This window comes from Amphiprion ocellaris, chromosome 20, assembly GCF_022539595.1.
Source record: "Amphiprion ocellaris isolate individual 3 ecotype Okinawa chromosome 20, ASM2253959v1, whole genome shotgun sequence".
Taxonomy (NCBI): domain Eukaryota; kingdom Metazoa; phylum Chordata; class Actinopteri; family Pomacentridae; genus Amphiprion; species Amphiprion ocellaris.
The window spans coordinates 10,535,556-10,561,932 of NC_072785.1; the positions used below are offsets into that span (position 1 = coordinate 10,535,556).

General features: G+C 41.7%; 1 protein-coding gene across 4 annotated transcripts in view; it reads left to right on the plus strand.

The window, feature by feature from the left end:
* fermt2 (FERM domain containing kindlin 2) overlaps window positions 1–26,377 on the plus strand; it is a 41,479-nt gene that overhangs the window by 11,448 nt on the left and 3,654 nt on the right. Inside the window, exons 3-14 of one of the 4 annotated variants that reach the window (XM_023277349.3) lie at window positions 5,880–6,113; window positions 12,645–12,773; window positions 15,482–15,514; window positions 17,209–17,434; window positions 17,570–17,672; window positions 18,001–18,108; window positions 20,624–20,758; window positions 21,355–21,404; window positions 22,004–22,128; window positions 22,302–22,408; window positions 22,495–22,713; window positions 25,114–25,134. In XM_023277349.3, coding sequence (XP_023133117.1) covers window positions 5,880–6,113; window positions 12,645–12,773; window positions 15,482–15,514; window positions 17,209–17,434; window positions 17,570–17,672; window positions 18,001–18,108; window positions 20,624–20,758; window positions 21,355–21,404; window positions 22,004–22,128; window positions 22,302–22,408; window positions 22,495–22,713; window positions 25,114–25,134 — 1,490 coding nt within the window. The remainder of the gene's footprint in view (window positions 1–5,879; window positions 6,114–12,644; window positions 12,774–15,481; window positions 15,515–17,208; window positions 17,435–17,569; window positions 17,673–18,000; window positions 18,109–20,623; window positions 20,759–21,354; window positions 21,405–22,003; window positions 22,129–22,301; window positions 22,409–22,494; window positions 22,714–25,113; window positions 25,135–26,377) is intronic. The other 3 variants (XM_023277352.3, XM_023277350.3, XM_023277353.3) reach the window with 3 other exon arrangements.

The following is a 26,377-nucleotide window of genomic DNA, read 5'->3' on the forward strand; positions in this document are numbered from 1 at the left end:
AGCATGTGCCATGTCTGAATTATTCACAACAGTCTTTTATATCTGTGTAGTTTCTCATTTATCCAGGTCATGGTTATCCAAAGTTGTTTAAATCAATCCAGCTGGACTTTAAGAAGGTTCCTTGAAGATGTTTCACCTCTCATCCAAGAGGCTTCTTCAGTTCTGGTGGTGGTTGATGTTCCCTCAGCTTCAGGCTTTTTTATAAGAATGCAGATCATGATTTTTTTTTTTTACAAGTTGACTCTTCATATGTTGCAAGTATAGTTGTGTATCTGCCGTAACGTGTGCATTAGAGGTCTGATGTGAGTTATTTGCACAAAGCTATCTTGGATTGATCTCCATAATCTGTTGTTCTTGAGTGACAAGTCCAGAAACAGGTTTGACTACTGCTCTACAGCCAGTTCTGTCACTGATGTACAGTGATTGTGACTATGCAGAACTCCACTTTGTCTTGAACATGTGCTCATTGTACCACTTTAACCCTTATCTCACATCTGCCATACAGATACTGTCATCACCTGTCTATATCGAACCTGTTGGTTACATGCTAGTTATCTGATGGTGATGCTATCCAACATGGCTGCACGAGACACATGCCTAAAAGCCATTTACAGTAGCTCTAATTTAAGGACAGTACAGAACAGTTGCTTGCTGTATCTTTGCTTGTCAGTACCGACCTTCACCCTGGAATATATTTAGAAAGAGAAAAGCTTTCGTGTTGTAGAGGGGGATAAACTGTATGTGTTTTAGTGATTGTGTGTGTGAGAGACAGACAGATAATACGTGTGACAAATCTGTCGCTCTGTGTCTGTTTTGTATGAAAACAAGTCATCGCCTCGCACCGCTGCCCCTGCGGCGTCAGCCAGGAGTCTCCAAGGAAACGGCATGACCAGCCTCACCCAGCTGCAGTGTTTTTATCAGCTGATGGCTAAACAGGACAAAACCTTGCGATGCATGGCCGTGGTTATTACTGAGAGATAACAGATGGGCTCTGATGACTAATGTAAAACATTTTTAAAGAAAAGGCTCATGAAACAAACACAGCAAAAAGTCCAGACCTTTAAGTCCATTTTCTTTTGAGTCATCTCTCTGTGGTTCTTTAAATGAGCCTGGATTTTGCTTTAGGCATCAGCTGACTGTCACTGCTGAGAAACCTAATAAATAAGTGCACATGCCAGATCAAAGATTTTTTTTCCCCTTTAAACCCAAAAGAGGTCACATCTGCTAAAGAGCTGCAAAAATTAGTCTATTAACTGGTTATTAACTGGAAAACCTAAAAGGCAACCATATTTAAACCATACAAGTTTTTTTAAGCAAACATTTTAGTTTGATTTAGTAATTTATGAGGATTTGCTGCTGTTCTTAATCCTATGAATCAGTGATTGGAATATATTTGAACTGTTAGTTGAAGAAAGCAGCCAATTTGATTTTATGTTGAGCGTAAGGAAAACTATGCATTTCCCTAAATGTTTTCTTGTTTAACTGAGAAAATATACAGTAGATAAATCAATAAAAAAAATATATAATTACTAGTTGCAGCTCGTCACATCATGGCAGGACTTCACAATTTTCAGTTTTGATAATACTGAATAATATGAAGGTAGTTTTCTTGCTCAGCATTTTTTTTGCATTTCTGCCAATTAGACAGTCACCAGTCAGAGTGTATTATACTTCATATTTGTTCTTGAAACTAGAATGACCAGTAATAGAAACCTGGTATGTCAATAGACCATACATAAAATAATGCAGCAACATTTTTTTTGATGGAAAGCCTATAATAATGTGTTACACCAATTATGCATAACATCATTTCTGCTTACATTATACGGTACTTCCTGTTCTCCTGTACACAGAGGTAGCTTTTCATGTTTATTGAGGAGGTATAAGTTGAAGATGTTGTGTATATATATATATATATTTATCATTTTTTCACATGTAGACTTTCATTTTGAGTTTACCTCGCCCTTGCTATGGCTTGCACTGCCTCATATTTTTGTGTCCCAATTTACTTCTCCTCCCCGTCCTCTGCTCGTCCTCCCCATCTCTCCTTGTCATGCCCCTTTCTCTCATTCCTTTTTTACTCATCCTCTCCTCTGTTGTCCAATCCCCTCCCCCTCACAGACAGTCCTCCATAAACATAGCTGCCTCCTAATGTAAACACCACAGATACTCTGACTACAAGGGAAGAGATGGAAGGAGTCAAGAGGAGTGATGTGGAGGAGAGGAAAAGGAGGGACAGTTCGATCTCATATATTATCCCAGTGAAAGCCCTTTAGACTGGGTAGAATTGTGCTGACAGTGAAACATTTAATTGCCCTTTCTCTTCTTTTTTTCTTCTTTTATTCTTAATAGCTTCCTAATATATGACAGTATTAATCTGTGTTTTTTTTAAAGCAGTATTTCTGGTTGTGGTATCTGGTGCACAAAGAAGGGCAAGTGGTCTTGGTTGAAAGCTGCGGCGGTGATGGTGGTGAATGAGAAGAACTCGGTTTGGCAGAATTTATGAATTAATTTCGCTTGTTAAAGCACAGACACACACAACGCAGAGATCTAATGTAGTTAATGGATGGATAAGAACACCCTCCCCTAACCAGACCCGCGGACACACGAAACACAATCTTCGTATCATCTCTCACGTGCCGCAGAGGTCATAAAACATGGTTTTCCCATTCTGTTTCCCCTCCCCTTGTCTTTCGAGCGTTGCACACATGCACACACACAAATCACTCCAACAAGAGGCTGTGGGTCCACATTTAATGCACCCAATTACTTAGGCCCCCCGCTCCTCTGGCTGCTGCATTACGTCTTGGCAGGCTGTATTTTTAGCTGGTAGTTGCCATTGGCCCTCTGTCCTTCTCTCTGTGGATTGAGTTACCACCTTATTGCCGAAAGAGCCCAATGGAAGGCTTCCCGAGCCATCCTCGTCCAATCACGGCACATCGAACCACTGCGTGATGACACAAGCAAGGAGAGGGGAAGGCTGTGTCCAGTAAGGAAACTCAAGGAAACAGAGAAGCTGGGGCCATAGGGAACGTGTTGAAGGTAACTGAAGCCAGTCAAGACATGCATTCATGCCTTGCCACAGATTGTATGGTGGTCATGCATGCTGAATACGAGGACGTCTCTATAGAACGTGGTCTGTGGTGAAGACCAGAGTGCCAAATCTTAATGCTAGCTGTTCTTCATTGCACCCAGACACCAGAAATTACAAGGTTGTAAGAGGAAAAACTGTGAGCAGAGTTATGAAAATACATTTGGGATTATTTTCAGTTTTTCTCCCCATATTCCCTCTCATTATTTCAACCTTTAATAACTGCAGAAACCTTGAGAGAGCAGTTTCTTCGATGGTAGCAATGAAGTTGTGTTTGACACAGCTGAAGCATCAAAATGGGGCGATGACAGCTAGACCCCATGCTGCAGGAGTAACTCACACAGGGCCTCGGAAAGCTTGGAATGTTTTCACTCAAGTACCAAGTGTTTGCCTGTTGGAGTAAACAGTATAAAACCCAACAGCTTGACAAACAACCCCTCCCCAAGACAATTCACAAAGCCCAAAGCTCTCACAATAACGTCAACACTGAGATGCTGGGGGGCCACTCTTTTTCTTGGGCACCCAATCTTAATCACTATTGTAATCTCTTCCTCAGCCCAGTTTGCTTTACATACATCAGAGTGGTCGTGCTTCCTTGGTCTAAGCAGACAATCTGCTATTTCACATACTCACCCACTAATCCTATTCATTCGGTTCTTAGACGGGGTCAGACGGAGAGTGTCAACAATGCATATAGATGCCCCTATGTAAAGCAAAGGTCAGGGAAAATAACAGCAGAGCATGAAAACAGAAGGCCACTCAAGGTTTGGGTTACCATGGCATCAAGCTGTTCGATGGACAGAGTGAGAAGGTGAGCAGTGAGCAAAATTCAAGATTTTGTCCTGTCATTAACATTGATGTCATATTCCATTTATAGAAGGAGTGAGCTTCAGCAGTGTTAGATTACCATGGAAAAATCCAAACTGCCAGGTTGATGTGAAGTCTGTTGCATACTCCTGACTGCTGTTTGCTTACCATGTAACTGAAAGTAATTGTAATTATCCCCATTCCATTATGGATCCACTTTGTCCATTAGTGGCTGTGTCCTTTCTCATGTACCCCATGTAATAAGTACAGTAGATAATGAGTTGATGCCACATAATCTAATGTAAAAACCAGCCTTGAATACAAAGTAGATGGGTGTCCTTAATGAAGAGCAGAGCTTAAAATGGGCATATTTTATCATTTTTGCCATTTTCCTCCATTATATATAGACGGCACTATTAGTAGATTAGTGATTAGTTGCAAACTTGCAATAAAGGACAAATACAGTTGACATTAAAAATGTTAAGATATTCATCCATCCATTATCTATACACCACTTAATCCTCATGAGGAGGGGGGTGAAGCCTATCTATCCCAGCTGGCTGAGGGCGAAGGCCGGGGACACCCTTAACAGGTCACCAGTCTATCACAGGACATGATAAGATATGTGGTAGATTAATAATTGCCAACTGAAATCTAAATATTATGATATGGGAAAATGCATTATGTAAATTTGTACTCTTTCCATTTAGTTGACAGCTTTTCGATATTAAACATCTGGCTGACAGTATGTTTGGCCAAGTCGGGGTAAATGCCCTTTTAAACGCACTCACTGATGCAGTGGTGTAAAAGATGGAACCATTTAGATTGAATGCTTGGATTAAAGGATGACTAAGCAAACTGACGTCTCTGTCTGGGCACAGTGAAGCAGTGAGAGCACACAGAGACCCAGAGTGAGACTGAGGATAAGCTGGAGAAGCATTGAACTGGTATGTGGGTGGAGGAAATGAGACACCACTCTGGGAAGTGCCTTCCTGGACTAATGCCGGAGTAATGACATCACTACTCGGGGGACATCTTAAAGTAGTAGAATGCTAAAAACTGTATTCCTTTTCGCTCCACCTACTATTATAGCCTGCTCACAAGATGGTCATAGGTAACATCTGAGTGTAAAGAAACATATACACAGTGTAGGTATGTGGATATTTTAAACACCCTAAAAAGTGTCGCTGACCTCGCTGCTTTAATTATGGAGCTATTTTGTGAATGTATCCCATTGTTTAAGAGAAATAAATGGATTTAAAGGAACTCTCACATTGAGAATGGTAGCTGTTTTATTTTTTCACTTTTACCTTTCACTTTGAAGTGATTTGCAATTCAAACACAACTTCAACATATCGCTCTGCTGCTCTTATATAAACCAGAACAAGGTGATCTGCAAAACAGATGCTTCGAGTTCCCTAAAATCTCTGCGGCTTTCACCTTTCCCTTGAAGTTGGACATATACACCATGAGACCACGGGCCTCTCGGTGCTGTCCCCATTGTGCTGAGGCCTTGTGGAGCAAAAGCCTGGAAGCTATGTGGGGTTTTGGGTGCCTTGTGTCTGCTTAAAGGGATCACAGTGTAACTTTGGAACAAAGAGGGTGGTATGAACCTGATATTCCCACAGTGTCACGCAAACAGCCACGTCTTTCACACACTCTGTCCTCTCCTCCCTCTCACTTTGACTTCACCGCCCCCATGCAAACCTTTTCTGGAGCTTCCTTTCACCCCATATATGACCTCTGCCCTGGAGGGGACATATTTGGTGAGCTTAAGTCAGTACAGTGTGATGGATACAGCTCTACTTACTCTGTCCCTTTGCTGTCAATATGTTGTCAAGTGTCTCAAAGGTTAAAGTATGTAAAACAATACATATACTCAGTCGTTTGCTGTGTTTTCTCTTGCAGCCTGTCATTTCTTACATCGGTAACTATACATTTACTAAAACTCACCCATTCTGATTTTTCTTCCATATTTTAGATGTGAAGAAGGACTGGTCGGACCACGCTCTGTGGTGGGAGAAGAAGAAGACATGGCTGTTGAAAACCCACTGGACGTTGGACAAGTATGGTATCCAAGCTGATGCCAGGCTGCTCTTCACCCCGCAACACAAACTGCTACGCCTCCAGCTGCCCAACATGAAACACATGAAGGTCAAGGTCAACTTCTCGGACCGGGTCTTCAAGGCCGTGTCGGACATCTGCAAAACTTTCAGTGAGTGGAACGACTCATTGACTCATTCATAGAACGCTAGGTGGTATTATTTTCATGGAAAATGTGGAAAACAGTCATAAAGCTTTTGTGAAATGAGGTGTGACAGATTAGGAAGAAGTTATGGGAATTAAATTCATGGTAATTTTGGAATTGTGGATCCAGTCTACTACTGGAGGTGCCCACCCTGTTTAACCGAAAACTTCCCCTTGTTGTGGTATTTTTGGAAAGGTTCTGGAAATGGTCTGCATCAAACGTAGCTAATCATGTCCTTCCTCTCACTTTGTTTTTATCCCTTGGCAATTTGTTGTGTTTATTAAACACACTGTAAGCTATGTTGAAGTCACGTCTCTAGACTCGTAGTCTGAAGTCGTGTCCTTGGAACCAGGGCTCCATCAGTCTCACAGCAATGTTTAATAAACAGAGATTATCAATCTGTCTCAGGCTTAAAACAGAGGCACACACTAGTAAATAACTCTTGCTCACTGTCTTGCTTACCAAAATTCTCAGCTCCTAATATAAGGTCCAAATTTAAGTGTCCCCCATGGTGTAAATGGTGCCCAAGGGTCACACACACACTGTGGAAATCTTCTATCACTGGCTCCACTCTGTCCTGTAACAGACGTGTCAGAGGTCACATGCTGGACCCCAACAACCCCTGACCTGCTTACACCCACTTTTACACAGCTTAGACCTCGCCCCTTGCCCCTGCCTTTCCGTCACTATCTCCTGCAGGGTTTTCTGCTTTGGAGAACCCCCACCCATATAAATCCCTCCATAAGATATGGTCACAACACACCTGTTGTGTCTTTGTCACTGGACTGTGTTCAGCAGGCGAGACTGGTGGCTCCAGTCACATTTTTCCAGTTTTTTTTAATGGGCCTCCACAGGTAGTGCTCGACCTTGTTGTAATTTAGGGCCCACACAGCAGTTTTATGAAATGAAAGAACAAATGGCACATTTTATTGAGTGTGAATATACAAAGAGGCTATTTTAGAAAGCAGGGGTGCCGAGAAGGGGGTTTGTCGCACGTTAGCCAGACCTGATTAAGAATGAGTCTGCTGCATCTGCAGTAAATCTGTTTCAGATCCACAGAAATTCAGGGCAAATTGCCTTTAGCTGACTTGGCATGTGTGCGGATGGTGCATGAAATTGTGTGATGACTGTAAATAGCCCCTCAGTGCGTTTACATCACTTTATGTTATTTCTTACTGGTAAGGGACAGTGAGAAAGTTTCTTACCGTAGCTGTATGACAGCTGACTTCCAGCTGGTCTGGTCTGGCCTGGAAACAGTGTTACTTATCTGGGCAACTTAGAGTTTGACAATTTCCTGCACATATTTTCTGCTGACTGCCTGCAAGCTGCTCAGCATTAAGAATCAGATGGGACAGGAAGAGACGAGACCTGTCCAACTGGCCTTTGCTCCAGACAGCAAAAGCAGAGGTGCAGATACTGGAAGGTAGAAACAGAGAGAGAAAGCTAGTGAGGGTTTTTGGCAGTGATGAGCGGTTCACTGCTGGCTCCAGTTGTTGTTCTCATACTAATTTCATTGCTCTGCCTGTGTCTGGTCATTTGGCCACACGGATGCCATTTCCTGTTCCAAAACAATTTTCCATACATATCCTCAAGTGTTGTATTTGTTGTATTTTTTTATGTTCTGCAGTGTGAGACTGATTTCATGACATCAACGTTCAGTTTAATTAACACTATGCTGATTCTTCTGAATTCTATTTTGTCTGGTTTTCAGCCTTTTAAGCACAATTGAATTCTGACCATGAACATCCCAAACAGGAGCAAAGCACTGGAAATCAGCATAAAACTCCAAGTTAAAAGAATCAAACCAATTATCACCGCTGTGTTTCTCCCATGTCCAAGGCAGCTGTGTCCTGCCACAGACACAGTCCATCTGGGCTGACTGGGAAAGAAGAGGACTCAGCAAAAGGCTTTTGTACTGTAATACATGACCATTGCTCAGTTCCACTCCTGTTTTGACCTCTGATTGCATTTGGCAGCTCTCACATCCTGTGCTGCGCTGCTTAGTTGATAGTGACTAAAAGCATTAGGGATTTTCCACTTTTAGTTTCAAGATAACATTTTTGAACCCTGTCAACAATTCTGAGAATTCTCTGAAACCATGTTTACGTGTTCTTTCAAAGTTGGCAAATGCTTCGACTATATTTAGCATGTTGCGCTGTTGGGATGCAGCTATTATCTTTTTTGTTCATTTAACTATTTTAGTTTTATAGATTTTAGAAAATAATGAAAAACCCTCATCCCAATTTACTGGAACCCAGACTGACTTCTTCAGATGACTGCTACTGTCTGGCTAACTGCAGAAAACCCATAAGATATAATAGTGGAATAGAACAAATCCATATTTGAGATTCTGCAACAAACAAACATCTAATTTTAGCTTGATAAATGACTTAAATGGTTATTGGATAGTTATATTACCAAATAATTTCCTGTCATCAACTAGGACAGTAATTTCAGCTCTAATATTCTGTAGGAAATGCAAAAAGTGAGGGCTGCTGTTGAGAATAAAATTAATGACACTGCATCGGTAGCTCAGGATTTTGCTTTTCTTTGCCCAGACTCCCAGTCACACATTAGTTTGTTCCATCTAGGCAACCTGAACTCACTTCCAATGCATCAAATGCACACATAGACCTCCTCCCTCTGACAGAAGGCAGTTTAACTCTTCCTGTGAGCCAACACACAAAATGTACTTTTCCCAACTGACTGCTGACCTGGGAGCTTGAGGTGGTGCAAAAAGAAAGCTGCCTCGCTCAGCAAAGCACCACTTCAGGGTAACAAGAGTCAGGCTGCTCCACTTAAGCGTATTGTGCAAGCACTCCTTCTTTACTACCATGTGTGGGGAAAGGGACACACAGTAGCCTTCTCTGGAACATATAAGAGGCAGAACCAACGTGGAAACATTACGAGTCAAATAAATGACTGAACTGGACAACTCGGCAGGAAAGGAAAGGGACTGTGCGTTCGACATAAGGAGCACAGGAGGATAAGTTTTAAAAAAGGATGTTGAGAATAGTACTTGTCGGAAAGTGGTCATAAGTTTGTCCACCAAAAACTTTTCTGGATTTGTGTGGATTTTTGCTCTGTCGTTTTGGTTCAACAGAGTTATGGCCCATCAACCTGTGGGCTGCTTAACTGGGCCCAAGTGCGCTGCTCTTTGTTGTCAAAACATGGAAGGATTGTGGTTTGGTCTCAGCTCCAACTCCTAAATTAATATAGAGCATTATCATTTTTGGGTGGCATTTTAGCACCTTTTTAGACTCATGTGTGGTAGATGAAGACAAGCGTCGCTCTTCCCAAACTGGTAAAGCCAAGTGAAGTTTTTTTGTTCTGAAAGTTTGAGTGAAAAGGTGATTTGTGTGACTTTCTATGATTAAATGAACTCATAGCAACATTTTACTGATTTTAAATGCCAAATATTTCACTTGGCTTTTCTTTCCATTAGCTTTTTTTTTTTTTTTTTTTTTTAAATATCCACACCCTGAGCATTCTCATCTAGTTTCCCCCAGACTGAGACCAAATATTAGTCATATTCTTTGGCTTTCCATGGAATATACAATTGATTTATTGTTCCTGACTATTGTTCAGTCATTCTTACAACCCAGTGCGTACCTCTTCATAACACTTAAAATTATGGAAGGGGAAAACAAGATGACATCACTTCTCTTTTAATTTTTTTGTCCATGTAGAGTCTCTGTCTGTTTGTACGGTAAGCTTTAGTGTTGTAAAATTAGACTGTGACTGTGTTTGTGATTCTTCTGTGGCTGGCCTTACTCACTGCAGTGAATCATCTGTTCCAAGGAGTAGATCTTGCGAGCCCAGCTGGCTCTCAGTCAACCCTTTCCTCTGGCTTCCAGCCTGGTTCCTGCCACAAGTCTACAGGGTGGAAGAGTGGGGTCTTATTGTGTAGGTGTCATTTCTGCTAATGGAAATCAACCAAAGCTGTTGTAAGCACTCTGACCGTCAGTCACCCTTCCTCCTCCTTCTCCCGACACTGGCCAAAAGTATGTGGTGAGCGTAGGCGCAATCATTCCCAACGATCCTGATTTTTGAATTATTACTATAACATGCAATTCAACACTCAACTGAGAATGTCAGCAGAAATAAACTATAACTCCTGTCTGCCTGTCTGAAAAATACTAGTGGAACATTTTTAGTGTTTTTCTCTCAGCTTGCTTTGGTCACCTTTTATTTTGGTATTTTTACGTCGTGCTTTCATTTTAAATGGTATGTAGGACATTATGCTGTCATGTTTGCATCTGTACCTCTCTGGACACTTCTATTCAAGAATGTTGCACAGTAGAGACTTCAGACTTTCTGGAGCACCTTTCTGGAGTAAATTTGCACATCAGTAGTGAACAATGACTTCCAGAAATTGCTGCATGTCCATAACATGTTAAGGCTACAAGTTCAAATTTGTATGTAGCAAAGAATATGTTAGTATAAAAAGCCTTAATATGCTAGTTAGCTTCATTCGCAGGAAAGTCGGCCTTAGAAACTTCATATTTACACCACAGCTACTCCATTTAAAGTAAATGATCTGATTAGGTTTTGATGTACCTTGCTGCACAAATTTGCTTATGAACAGGTTTTAACTTACTTAAAACTGATTTCTTTCTTTTAAACTGTCAGCAGTCTTGGTGACAAACTATAACTACTGTGAGTCTGAACATGTGTTTTATTTTGTTATGGGGATCATGGGGGAACATAAAGTGCCTACTCTTTGATTCATTGTATTGGCTACCCCTCTGTGGGAGTGATGGAAAAAGCATATCTCTCAATTTAAGTACGCCACCCACCTATTTCCCACTTTCAGGCACAGTATTACTTTCACCGAAACATTTGTATTTTCATTTTCCTTCTGATCATTTCTCCAAAAACAATAACAGAAAACAGATTTGTAATGGTTTTATAGATATTTGATGAATAGAGGGTTAAAATATTTATATTAGGAAACAAGAGTCCAATCGAAATAATTCCCATCTATTTGTTATATCAGATGTATTGGCTTTAATCTGGTTCATCTTGCACAGTAGACGGCTCATATTTGTCATATGGATAAGTTCCCACTGTTTACAAGGAGATCATAAGAATGAATCAGTTAAAGTGACAACGTAGTAAAAGGCCACATGCCTTTGCAAACAAGAGACAGTCCTGTCTACGTATTCGCTTCTCTGTGTGTATTGGCGTCCTCGCATAGCTCAGCGGGGCTAAAGCTCAGCAGCACGCCTGAAACTCGCATGGCTGTATAAGGGCACAGGGACTGTGCTCCACTGCTACAGCAGAGCGAGAATGAGGGAGGAGGGAGGCAGCGAGAGGGTGAACTTCCATCTGGTAGTTCTTAAAACTGCTGGAATGCTTTTGCTTTAGTTACACAAACCAAACAAGCTTTCTCACCAAGCCAAGACGTTCTCTCGACCTTTCTGCCTGTGCTTTCCTCAACACCCACAGCAACCTCTTCAATCAGTCTGCAACACCGTTCCAATCCTTCATCTTGGAAAAAAAAAAAAGAAAGGGTAATTTATTTCAACGGATATGAGAAAATGAACAATTACGTGCACAACAACGTAGAAATAATGAAATAATGCTCAGAAATATCAGCTCGCTCCTTAATTTATATGTGATACTGGAGTAAACCGAATCCAGCTGAGGGTCCAGATGTGCTTGCTTCTAGACTTGCTCCATCTCTTCTAGTCCTGACACATTCCATCCGTCTCACCCCCTACATCAGAATCATCCCAAACCCATCTTAAAATGTCATTGCTGCTGCTGAGTGATGGTTCCCTGGCCTCTAAGCCCAAGGGAAAGAGAGAAAAGTCGAGAAAGCAGCCAGGGGTAGAAACTGCTCTGTTTTAGTCATTATATTCAGTGAAGTGTCCTAATGTCTGATAGGGATCAAGCACATGTCTCTTTCATTTACACACAGATACCTACAGTGACGGTTACATTTATAGTAACTGTTTGTTGTCAAGGATAACTTTTTTTTTTTTTGCTTTTGGGTAGAGCTATGTCGCCCTACTATTCACCAGCCAAATCTGTGTGAGTAGAATAGTTGGAGCAAGAAAGGTTGTGTCTGCCCGTCTCAGTTGGGGATTACAGTTAAAGCATTTGTTGGGGCTCTGAGAAAAGGGATTTACAATTTTCCACCCCTCATGTGCACAGCTGTCTACAGTTCTTACCCGTCTATTCTGTCGCTTTGGTTTCTCTTACTCCTTTGCCCATTCTGCCTCTCACATGTTTTTCTTTTACAGTTTAGGTTGAGTTAACGTCCCTATATTCACCTACTATACAGTTTCTACTTATTGTTTGTGTGCTTTGCAAGATGACGTGGTTTATTTCAAGCCTGTAGTTGAAAAAGCACAAATTACTGTATGTTTTCCATGACTTTGTGACATCAGAACCGGCCTATCTTGCTGTCCAGATTGACTTGGCTTTGCTGCTAGTCACGATTATGTTTACGTAACATCAAATGAACTTTCTTGCCGTCTCTCCAACCAGATATCCGCCACCCAGAGGAGCTATCTCTACTGCGCAAACCGCGTGACCCCAAAAAGAAAAAGAAAAAGTTGGAGGAGGCAGAGGAGGATGATCTGGAGTTGGAGGGTCCGCTGTTAACCCCTGGATCAGGTGAGTTGCATTTAGAGCTTGTTACTGTGTTTGCTACAGGAAGTCCAGCTAAATTATCCAGCTTTAGTAGAATATAAGCATATAATTCACAGCTAATCTCTGAACTAATCTTCCTTTAAGTAGAAAATTAGTGTAAGTAGTGTAAGCTTTGCACTTTACATGTCAAAAAATTGACTTCAATATTTTGACATGTAAAGTCAATATTAAATGTGTTTGTACAAACCTAAATCCATGCTTTTAGGTTCCCATCTTGTTTATAGTAATTTTGGAGTATTAGGTTGTGTTTTCTTATTTTGTACACTCATGTCCCTCAAGCAGCAGGTTGAATAGCAGGTTCTGCTGGGCCACATGGAGCATCTTTCATCCTTTTTTAGTTTCTGTAGTGTCTGATTGCATTTGCGGTTCAAAAACCACTACGATAACCCCAGATTGCTGCACCTTGCCTCTAGTGACCAAATATGAATGTGTAAGTTTGAGGCCTGCATGGGATCTACAGCCGTGGCTCCCAATTCCTTGGCAGGGAGGACTAAGAATGGTTGAGATTCCACACATAGTTGGTCACGCTGCCATTTTAAACCCAAACCAGGCTACACAAGTGCAGTTATAATGACCCTCCTCCCTCCTCCAGAGAGTGATGTGAGAGTTACAGCCATATGAGCAGGGAGGAGCAGAACAAAACAGGCTGGAGAGCTGTCAGAGTTAGCATTAAGCAAAACTGCTAACACCATGAGACAGGTTGAATGGGACTCTTTGTGTGTCTAGAGTCTCCTCTGCTCTGCGAAGCTAGTTCGGTGTGTGCTACATGACTATATATACCGTACTCACATGTGACGCGAAAGAGGCCTGAACAATCATTGTGAACTTGAATCATCATGTTTGTTGCAGTCAAGAAAAACTAATTCTCCTCACGCACGTATTTAGATGACAGTAAAACCACCCACAGATGATAGATCTCTTTGCTCATGTATTAAAATATAATGAGAGATAGAAAAAACAAATAGCAGTCACTCACCAAAAGCGTACGACAATCCCACCCAGAGCTGCATCATTGCATTTTAATAGTGCGCTACATGTTTGCCTCTGGTATGGATATGTTTCATTCCCAGTGGGTGAATGTGGTCACACTATTAGGTGGTGCAGAGAAACAGAGTTTCAGCAGGAATGTGCAGAATCTGTTTACCGTTACCAGTTTGTTGTGTGTTTGCGCGCATTTGTGTAGATGCACACACACGCTCATGCCGTCCTCCCTATCACATCACATGCTACAGTCTGAGAGTGTATTTCATGACCAAGTTGGAAGATGTTATAAGAGCTTGCCTCTTAGCCCAGGTCTCCTGATAGAAATCACAAGACTTAACCGAGATGCAATCAAAACCACAGCCTTCTCCTTGCTTCTTCTCCTCTTTCTGAATGTAATTGTGTTTTGAGCTGCAGTGATTAGTCAATTAATCAATCGGAAATGTACAGAAAATTAATCTGCAATTAATCTGATAATCACTTCACTGTTTGTGTTTTTTCAAGCAAAAATGTGAATGTCTTACAGCATGTTAAATGTGAACATTATCTTGTTTGTATGTTAATAAAGCTGAATGTCTTTGGGTTTCAAACTGTCAAAACAACACATTTAGATATGTCACCTAATGACTCTGAATTTGGAATATGCTTCTTTTCTGACATTTTTATAGACCACGTCAAGAAAGTAACATACAGATTCACTGATTATTAAAACAACCATTAGTTGTTGCTGTAATCGTATTTTCTACAAAATTTCCTCCTACTTACTTGAGCTTAAAAGGCCCAATTGTCAAGTTCTCATCATCTTTTTAATAACTTGTTTCTAACTCGCATTGCTGATGAAACAAATTGATAATAACATTATGTTAAGCTTTTCATATACAAACAGTATAGAGTATGCATACTGTACAGGGAGGTTCACACTGACCTCAGAGGCTAATGACAGGGGTGGATGGTATAAACTGATGTCATAAGAGGTACATGACTATTTATTTCCACTTACAGACTGGCAGTTGTTTTCCAAAACCTCCATCTCTATCTTTAAATCTACTATTTAGGAAACTTCATGTCCGCTGTTTGTCTACACACTCATGTCAAGTGCCCCACAGAATAGACCATTTTGGTAGAAAAAGCAACGTTAGTAACCCTCAGCTGTTGTTGTGACTCAAACTGAGTGCCATGGTATTGCCCATGATGCGAGTCCATCTAGTCTTACCACATCTTGATGTGCCTTTTTTCACTAATTGTCTTTCCTGTCAGTGTGGAGAATGATATACCTCAGGCAGCCACCACTTTATATTTGTGCTGCAGTTTATACATGCAGGGCTGGGTTGTGTTGACCAACGCCTTCCCTGGGTTTTCAATCAGTCATGCCATGTTGGATGGTTATGAATGGGTGGATGGAAACGACAGAACCTCACTAGTCATGCCAGGGTGATCTCCCTTTGCAAAAAGAGGGTAAAATGAGTCATCCACTCTGAGGCTACAGCAGTTGGCAGTGTGTGTGGAAATGCCACGGGTCTCCTCATTCTTGTGTTCCTCAACTTTGGTCTTCTCTCGTCTGTTTCCTTCTGACCTTGTCGAGTTTTCTGTGCCTTAAACCTGTCCGCTTGATATTGTTTGTTCTATTTCCTGTTCTTTCCTCCACTTTTTTTCTGCCTTTCCTTTTCTTACTCTTTCTCATTTCATCCTAGCCTCTGAGATAATATACATCGGACCTGTCAAAGGTAAGCTCTCCTCCTCCTGTCCTTTTCTTTTCAGCACTGCTTCCTCACCCCTCGCCTCCCTATTCTTCCCTTATCCTCCACCCGTCCTGCAGCTGGAGTGTTGAGGTCACATGACATCTGTAACCTTTGGGACCAGCAGCCGAGTCACCTGACTGCTCCTGTGGAGGAAGTCAGCTGATTCGGCTAGTCTTGTGACAAAGGCTTTGCGTTCTATTAGAAATTAGCTCAAAGCTCACTTTTCTTAAAGCTACTCCAGGCCTGCTCACTGTGCCTGCTGACTGATGTACAGGACAGCAAACCACTTTTTAGCCCCTTGAAGGTTTTGCTTGAGGAAATAGAAGGTGGTCACCGAGATGGTCATAAGTAGGCGAGTTATGTGACGGACACATTTTGTTTTTGCTATACTGTTGTGCACATACGTGCTCCAGTTAAGAGCCCAAACAAAAACTGTAACTAAAAACCAAATCCACAAGAGACACTTTCATTTATTGACAAGTCTTCTCATCGTTTACTTTTAGTCTTAACAGCTGATGGTGGTCCAGCTCCTTCCATTTAAGCTCTGTGAGTCTCCAGTGTGGGAGCATTGGGGAGTAAAGTCATGTTAACATTCTTTATGCCTTCTCTACGGCATTGGAGAGTCAGTAAACAGGATGGAGGAAGCCTAGTTGTGTTGTCAACGGACTGCCAGCTTTCACCTTATGCATGGTTTCTTGGGATGCTTAGCATTCCTCAAGAGACCCTATGGGAGATGGGAGTACTCTCCCTGACCCGATGAACTCAGCATTTGGGGGAAAACCTTGAAAGAACCACTGAATAACACCCTCCCCCACAAGGGATGGGTGGCCATAGCCTGCACCCTGTTCTCATGACCTCAGCTCGCAAACACAAACATACACGTGCACACTCACAAACACAAACCAAGCCCACTTCCTGGTCTCAAAAGGGATTTAGTGGTTTAGCCGGTGTTGCTTCTTGACCTAGGCCCTATGGAGGGAGAGAGGGAACGGAGGGGAATGTGGCCAAAAATACTCCACAAGGCCAACCAACAGGAAATGCAAACGACTTCACTTTGGTTGCTTATATTTGCAGCCAAAACCCAAAACTGAAAAACTAAAGAGTAAATATTCCTAGAATCAAACATTGAAGTTAAGGTTAAAAAAAAAATTATGTCCAGTTATGTTTGGGATTTTTTTTTCCAACATTACGTGTTTCCGTTAGTATAATCAGTATATCCTCCTCCCATATCTTTGCACTTCCCCTTTCCTGTGGGCAAATTGTGCAATAGTTTGCGGTGTGCAGTGCATTCCTGTAGGTTTTTGACTGTGAATAAGTGGGTGACCCTGATCACGTTGTGCATCGTCTGCATGCTGATCTACATCAGTCCCGCCATCAGCAGGAAGCCATTGTAGAAGTCACTCATCTGCAAACTATGGGCTGGTAGTCACATGATGTTGTTGGCCTGCTAGCTGCTCTGGCTAGGCTGCAAGTGTGTGTGTGCTTTTTGAGAAGTGATTTCACCCCTGATGCTGTTTTAGTGATGTATTTGTGAATGTGCACTTAATTGGATTGTGAGTGTCAATATGCGACAAGAGATGTATAAAAGTTCATGTGAATAATGCTTATTTCATGAATTAATTGTAGATACCTCTCTCTTTGGTTTACAAGGGACTAACTGATGACTGTTACTTTTTCAGGGAGCATCTACTCTAGTCCTGGCTTATACAGTAAGACTATGACCCCCACCTACGACTCCAGGGACGGCAGCCCTCTGTCGCCAACCTCCGCCTGGTTCGGAGACAGCCCCCTGTCCGAGGGCAATCCCAGCATCCTCGCTGTCAGCCAGCCAATCTCCTCACCAGACATCCTGGTCAAACTCTACAAGCCCCAGTCCTTGCTGGACAAAGCCAAAATCAATCAGGGGTGAGATGAACTTTACATTGTGGTTTGATTAAAGTGTTCCAAGCCATGAATATTCTAGTGATGTGTGAAATATTTTTTGCGCATATGATCAGAGCAATATCTTTTTCTAACTAGTCATGCTCCTTGTCTGTACAGATGGTTGGACTCTTCCAGATCCCTCATGGAGCAGGATGTAAAGGAGAACGAGGTGCTGCTGCTGAGGTTTAAATACCACAGTTTCTTTGACCTCAACCCGAAGGTACATCCCACAGACAACTCAATACAGCAGCTTCACATCAGTGTCGGTTTGGACATTTATAGAGAACATGCTGTACTAGATGGCCCTGTATCATTTGAAGGAAAGTACCACAGTTGTGTTACAATGTTCGAACAGTAAGATGCTGAAACTGGCAGTTTAGTTGCAATGATTGGGGTTAGACACGGGGAAGTTATATACGTTTTCAGGGTAATTCTCTGAGTTTTAACCTGTATTGTTTATAATATACAGTAAATTACACTGATCTTTTTGCTTCACCACATGCAGCGTTGTCCTGAGTGTTCAGTCATGTGTTTGTATGTGTCCACAGTACGATGCCATCCGAGTGAACCAGCTCTATGAACAGGCCAAGTGGGCCATCCTGCTGGAGGAAATTGAGTGCACGGAGGAGGAAATGATGATGTTTGCTGCCCTGCAGGTAAGAACACTGTTTGTTTGTGCGCTTGTCTGATCTTAATTTTCCTGTTTCAGCATTGTTTTGTCAAGGCCTGAAATTTGAAGACCTGCAGTCCTATTTTCATTGGGCGCAGTGGGCACATTGCCTTCTAAACCGCAAGCTAATGAATTGGATGGGATCGCAGCCCAGAGCTCAGCCATATGGCAGCCAGTTCTGCTGCGGCATGTATACTAAAACTTGGCTATTGTGCATTGTTACAGAATGAGTTAATGGGGGCATTATCACAAATATTCCCACTGGGTTTCTCAGTACACTTTAATATCAATTGGTTCCCTTTATTTCTCCCTCAGTGCATAGAAATAAAGGAGTCACGAGGATTTTGAGCAAAAAAACATCCTTTATGAAGAATTAACAGGAATTAACAATAAGATCAGTGGACTTACTTAGGGAAACAGAATTCAGTGTCACTTTGATTCTCTGGAAACCAGGCCAAGAGAGCCATTATTAGAAAGAATAAAACACTAGGGATTAAATATTATATTGTAGTTTTTAAAAAGGCTCGTGTTGATGTATAGAAACATGTAAAATCTGCAGCAGCATATTATTTCAACACATAATTCCAGCGGATTTAATGTATGTTTTTGTATTAGACCAAAGCTATTACTGTAGCTTTATTTGACTGCGCAATTACTGTAAACCCTGAGGCCCTTTGTAGCTGTCATTCATAAAAAGCTTGTCAGGGCGGGAGTTTAAAGACTTTGGTAATATTGGGCACCTGTGTTTCTCTTTTGGGAGAAGTTTAAAGCAACATCAGAAAAAGAGACACTGCAAAAGTAGGTATAAAGGGTAGCAGTGGAGGTGATGTACAGATGTGAACCCCTTTTGCTCCCTCAGGTTGCCACATGTAGTCTGGGGGTGGTGCCCCTGCTATTTCTGACCCTCATAAACTCTGGGTGCCAAGACCTGTGGACGCCACCCTATCCTCACCCCCAGGGTAATTATAGTGCATCTTGGGCCACAGGACCCCATGCTCCAGCCCAGACCACCCGCCCCAGCAAGACACCGTCTCATAGACCTGCTCACATTCCCTTAGAAGCCCTCTTACACTCTGAGGCGTTGGGTGGTTTTTATCAGACTGGTTATAATTACACTTAACTGGTTTCTTGTTACTCTTCCCTGAGAGAGATGCTAATCCAAGTAGGGTGTTTAGACTGATGTCGCTACCTGTCTGTTAGCACTCTGGAAGCTACTACTGTGCTTCAGCAGGGTAGTATGAGCTCATAGTTTTTGGCTAAGGTTTCGCTGTGAAGGGATGCTAAATAAAGAGCAGTGATTGTCCAAATCCAGTACGCTGCTGGCTGATGTTAGCATGCTATCACCTGGATGTTTCACTTTGGCAGCTCACTGAAATGAGGTAAGCAAGAGTCAAGAACAGTAACTGATCTCATCGTCATGAACTTAGGGCACAGGTTGTACTTTTTACCTCAGCAGATAAATATAAGCAGTCTTGCTAGTTCCACATACAAGCAGGAAACAAGTCCTCACACCATGGTTGTAGTTTTTAAAAAAATGTCAGTGAAGAGGCGGAGGAGTGTCATGGTGAGCCCTTTGTCCCACATTCTGTAACCTTAGCCAGCTACAGCCTCAAACTCTGCTCTGAATCTCTCACTCTTTCGACAGCTGTTCATTCATATATTCAAGGGGGGTTAGTGATGGCTTGACAATGTAAATACCATTTGTCAACAAGCTGTATTTAGTGTCTGTGACTCATGGTTGGGTTTTTGGTAATGGCCCCATCCTGATGAATTGGTGTTTCCATTGTTACAGTCTCTTGCCCCAAACTCTTGCACCAGTTTCACATATGTATCCAGTGAAAACAATGTTATTGCGTCTAACACTTCAAAGATGTGCTAAGAACACAGTGTCAAGACCACACTGCTTATTACTGTCAGTAGATCATTATCACAAATCACTTCATTCTGTCCTCTTCCTGAAACTTGTCTCCTCATCTTCATCTCCTTCTAAAAAACAACATCGCTGCTAAATTCACTGGTGCATACTGGCGGTGCTTCTCAACATAAATGCCAACACATCTTAAAAGTATTTATATGGCTATTATCACAGACTAGTTCCTTTTTATAAGATGAAGCTGGAGCATTTATGCACCGGTAGCACTCATAGCTGGAAACTTTATAGAAATCAGCAAAACTGTTGGCACAACTAGCTTGTGAAGTCTGTCTCCATTTCACACCTTTCTTTCCACTCCCAAGTTTTAAGTGTTTGTTTTTCACCTGAAGGCCTCTGGTGGATTGAAACATCACCTTTAGTGGTAGATGTTGGATTTCGTACTTGTAACAGTGCTGTGAAGAACTGAACCACAGCTTCTATACAAGTCCTACGGTTTGTAGAGATATGGTGCAGGTATTAAAGTCTCAACTGTGAAACCTAAATGGGGAAAAATAGAAGAGCTGATGTGAGTCTTCAGTAACAATAAAAGTGTACCTAACTGGGGCATCTATTTTTTTTTCTTTTTTAGTACCACATCAACAAGCTGTCGATCATGTCCTCAGACAACCACATGAATAACAGTGAGAAGGAGGTGGATGAGGTGGATGCAGCTCTCTCAGACCTGGAGATCACTTTGGAGGGAGGGAAGACATCCAACACACTGGTATGACAACACAGACACTATTACCTATTCATTTTTGGTTGTGGAGTACATACACTGGGCTTTCCCAGATGCCTTTGTCTCAATTGGCATCATTATGTGAATTTGTTTTCCCAGTGGTAAAGGCTTGGCACTGGTTTTGTGCCTTTGTTTTCCTTTCTTGTGAAGTCTCCTTTCATCAGTGGTAGTTAACAGGCGAGGAAATCTACATAGACAATGCATACTTCAGTTCACTGGAAGTGTGAAATTTTACACAGTTATTTTTATGGCCTTAATTTTACAAACAGCTAGGTTTGTCAGATATTTGACTCTACCAGCACCATAAAGGCTGCGTTTCATATCGCTACACTGACAATATATCTTTCCTGTTTCAACAGCCCTACCTTGAAAAGTTGTTAAGTTTATATAGCTTATCAGAGGAAACTGAGCTTAGAGAGATTACATAAGAAGTGTTGTCTTTAGCATACTCTGCTAAGCAATGACATTGGAAATGCACAAAGTTGAGCATAAGGTCATTGTTATGTTTAACCCTGTTCTTATTCTCTTAAATTAAAATATTCCACATTTATGCTAACAACAAGTTTTTCCCCTCTTTCTAGGGTGACATCACATCTATTCCTGAACTCGCAGACTATGTCAAAGTCTTCAAGTAAGTCACTTCCTTAGCTACCTGATCCTACTTTGTCAGTTATCAAAAACACTAACTGTATGTGACTGCATGCGAAGGTTGTATTTTTATCTAAGAGATGGCGAGTCTATCAGAGAGCCATGAAGCAACATTTTCTGGCTAAGTAAGAGAATTGATGCCTGTTTTGCATCAGTGTAATAGGCTGGATTGTTTGCCAAAGAACATTTGCAGGCTGAGCTTTCAGTTTGCCTTTCAGAGTATTTATAGTTGGACCAAGCATATTTTGAATCATATTCATTGTTGGCTTGAAGCCTTTGCTGACAGGCAGGTGGCCCCTAGTGGGGTTGTCTCATAAAATGTTAAAAACTAGGGGGGTATGATATCAAGGGGCATTTTCTCTTTAATGCTTTTCCACAATGCTGGCTCCTTTCATATTCACTTAGCTGACTTTGCACTTGAGAAGCTCTCCTTCTTTTTCCCCTCCTCTCTGTCTCTCTCTCCTTTATACTCACATATAATCCTCTCCCCCGCTCTTCCTCTTAACCACCTATAAAGAAAATGGATGTTTTTTCCATCTGAACTCTGACATGTCGTCTTCTATCTGTATAATCTCATTCTAGACCCAAGAAACTGACACTGAAGGGCTATAAGCAATACTGGTGCACATTCAAGGATATCACAATTTCCTGTTACAAGAGTAAAGAGGAGGCACATGGGACACCTGCTCACCAAATGAATCTTAGAGGTGCGGATACACTCATTTATATACAAACACACAAAAATGTCTTTTTGTGACCATGCTGGAATGTGATGCTTAATTTTTCTGCTACAAGTTTGTTATCTTAGGTGGTGTGTCTAAAGAATGGGTGTGACCTTTGACCTCTTCTTCCTGTCTGCACTCTGACTCCTTATGTGCAGGTTGTGAGGTAACGCCAGATGTTAACATCTCGGGTCAGAAATTCAACATCAAGTTGCTAATCCCTGTGGCCGATGGCATGAACGAGATCTGGCTTCGGTGTGACACAGTAAGAATGAAGTCCGTGCACCCTTTGCTGTGATTTGCTGTCTCTTCAGAAGTATTTCACAATGTTTTACGTCTTTTAATCTCCAGGAGAAACAGTATGCTCACTGGATGGCAGCATGCCGTTTGGCCTCCAAAGGGAAGACCATGGCCGACAGCTCATACAATCTGGAGGTCCAGAATATTCTGTCCTTCCTCAAGATGCAGCACATGAACCCTGACCCACCATCCATTGAGCCAATCACCACTGACATCAATCCAGAATGCTTGGTGTCCCCACGCTATCTGAAGAAGTACAAGAACAAGCAGGTAAGCCATGAAAGCCAGTTATCTGTAATGAGCTTTAACATACATCTGGTTGCACTATAAGGTCTGTTTACAGCAAAGTGGAGTTTAAAAAAAAAAAAAAAGATATTTTATGAATCGTTGTTTACCTGCTTAATGAGTTGGATGTGGGGTTAGATAAAGAAGCATCTGATGCTTCCCAGATGGATGCCTCCTGGCATCAGTTGTCTTGCATTGGAATGTAGCCTTCTTCTACTCCCCTGTCTTTACTTTCCTCCTCCCTCTATTTCTTCTTCCCACCTTCCCCTGTGTGAAGGGAAACCAGGACAGCAGATGTCCAAACCGCTGCTTATTGTTGAGGTGATTATCTTAGACTGTGCCATTATTCCCACCTCGGCTTTCAGTCTTTGTGCTTGGAGACAAAAGAGTTGAAGAGTCACTGTCATATGGATACATATCTGATCCAACAAATGAGGATTTATTGGTCTGAACACAACAGGCAGACATCTTGATAACTCACTGTAATGTTTGATCAGTTAAGATGAATTAATTTTATCTTAAGCATTAGGAAGGTTCTACAGTGTGCCCAGCAGATTTGCATGTTATCAGCAGGCTGGTGTGTGTGTGTGTGTGTGTGTGTGTGTGTGTGTGTGTGTGTGTGTGTACACAGAAACAGCTGAGTACACGGCTGCCGTGGCTGTGTTAGCTGGGGATGGGTGAATGAGCTGACTGCCTCCCCTTAGCTTACTCACACAATCTGGATTTGTTTAAGTTGTAGTAGTAAAGTGGAATGTTGCTAGGGGGCTGGAAGGATGTTGGTAGGCTGTTGGTACAGTAAGTGGTGACTCAGAAATGGTCTGGACTATAGCCTGGAATATCATGGATGTCTAAAACTAGATGTAGACAGAGATGAGGGATTAGAGGAGTGTGAATGGATGTCAAACAGGATATGGTTGAAAAGGGATGCACAGCAAAGAACCAGGGATGTGGATTAAATACAGTTGCATACTTAAGGCACTTTTTTTTTGTTGTTACTCCTTTTATACAGGAAATGTGATGAGGTCTTATTGAACACACCACAGCATAGCTAAAAGTCACAGTTCACACAGAAGTAAAGAACAAATAATAAAATTTCAGTTCTCTTTTCCTGTTTCTCACTTTCTTTCTTTTTAGAATAGTGGGTTTGAGTGACCATTCATTAACGAACTATTGCAGTCTCCATGAATCCAGTCACAATTGCTCAATCTGAGAAAGAGAACAGAATTTTTAATCCACGTCTTGGTTACTTTTAATTAATAACTGGACTTTGATCTTCTTTATGTTGCCATAGAGTTCAGTTTATCAGTTTAGAGGTTTCCTAAACATGTTCTACAAAAAACTACAGCTTCCATGCGTGTCATCAAACTTAACTGGAGATGCAGCTGTTGAATATCAACAAAATAATTTTTTCTGTCTTCAGATTTAAAGAAAGTACTATTAACAGAAACACTCTGAAGCAAAATATATTGCCTGGAACAGAGGCTAACTTGTACAGGAAGTCTGAGGTGGTGAGGTGGATGCTTTTTTTTTGAAGTACTAGTAGTCTTAGCCCAGCAGGATGTGTGTCTGTCTGTGGTTCTTTCTGGCTCAGTTCCAGTCTCGCACTCAAACCCATTCGGATAGATGCTCTCCCCAGGCACAACATTGAAGAGTAATGGCATATGTACACTGTGTGCCTGTATCCTTGTGCTCACTACACTACCCATGTGATGGGCGTGGAGGCATCAGGAAATGAGCCGTGCCTGGGAATGCTGCGCGGGAAAACTGTCTGGGAAAAGCCCGTTAACTCTGTAGTCAGCTGCGACCCCTCCCCATCTCGCTTAAACTGGACTTCCTGTTGCAAGATTTGTCCGAGGAGACTTCCGTGCTTCATCTCCGAGCGGATGCACACACAGGGATTTTTAGATTACGTTAGCCAGAGTTGTTTCTGGCCATATGTGTACTTTTACACAGAAAACAAACATTAAAGACACGAAATAACTCCTGGGGCTTGGAGATGCAGCACTCTGCTTCCTCTGCTGTTGGTATATATCGCCATCTTGTGGATAAAAGAGGAGTCACAGAGAGACAGATTTTGGAAAGATAAATAGACATTATCTAGATCTAAAATGTATAGATCCATTGCCTACCTCCTTAATGTAAAACCACACCAATGTTATGTAACTGTTCCGCATTTCTTTTTCTTAGTTATGCACAGTCTGATACTTTACTCTCCTCCTTGTGGCTGAATACTGCATGATACCTCCGTAGCCGCATTGTTGTTCTGATCTTTCCTCCCTCAACAGTGATCTGACTTGCGTATTCTTTGTCCAAACCTTCTGTTCTCTCTTGTGTGCATCTCCTTCATTCCTCTGTATCCTCCCATTCCCACCTTCCCCTCTTCAGCCAGGCTATATCAGGGACTTGGTAAGTTGAGTCATGTGTCCACTGGGTGCCTCTAAGCCTTAGATATGTGCATGATTTTTTAAACTGTACAACTTCTGTGTCTGGAGTATCTCACCTAACTATAAGTAACTATAACCAGTCCTAGTGGCTGCCACAGTAGAGTAGATCCTTCTTGATAGCTTCTGTATGTTGCTTGTCATTAGCTCTAACTGGTTTTATGGGGGAACAAGACTACAAAGTAACACGATTGTATTGCAGCAACATTGGAGCATCTGTATTGTGCAGGAAAAGCAGCAAAAATGAAAAAACTTTGAGATATTTTGTAAAATAAATGGACTGTGTAGGTCTTTTGCATGTTTTAGCCCATTTAACACACTTTCTATATGCTTAACGTCAGTGCCACTGATGCAAAGCACACCACTGGTTTTCCTACTGATGAGTGCTTTTATGTGTTTTTGAATAACGCATTTGGCTTGTAGACTGAAACTGATTTCAGATCATATCTGTGTGATATAAAAAGCAGAGACGAGAAAGTGCTAAAGGTGAACGATTCATCACAGTCAATTAATTTTTTTTTTCTGATTTTACTGCAACGCAACAGGGAAGAAACTTCAGAAGTTTTGAAGTTTTTTCAAGACCAAGCGCAACTGCACTGCAACTTTTAATGCACAGAGTTATCAATCAATGCATCTGTGATGGATTACTTATTTTAGGGTAGTTTGAAGTGGATCGCTGATTTTTATAGCACACTCACATTGACTAAAACCACTGATAACTGACCCTGGAATGTAAGACAAATGCTTAAATGGTAGAATCTTCTTGGACAGAGCAGTTATTCTGAATCTCTGCTGCTCTACTCATCTAGTTGAATTAGTTAAAAATGAGGTTAAAGCTGCAGTCTTAAAAAGGGTTTAGGGAAACTAGGGGGCATGAGACACATGCATGCAAACTGACACAGGTTAAAAGCTCCCTATGGCTCATTAACCTCAGTCTGGCTTCTCAGGGGGCTCATAGATTTCTGTTTGTTTGTCTAGCTGTGTGAAGTAGACATTTACTGTGAAACGCCTCTGGTTATTGGCTGACACTGTGTGTTCTGATGGCTTTATGGCGTTAGCCACAGCTTGTTTACATGTTGGGTGTGTGTGGATTTGGCTACAGTGGGTGGTTTAAGTGTGGTGATGGGATATTTTTGTTTATGGTAGGGAATGAGTTTGTGTTTGTGATCACCTAAATGGCGGGAGAATATTAAAAAACCATGTGTGTG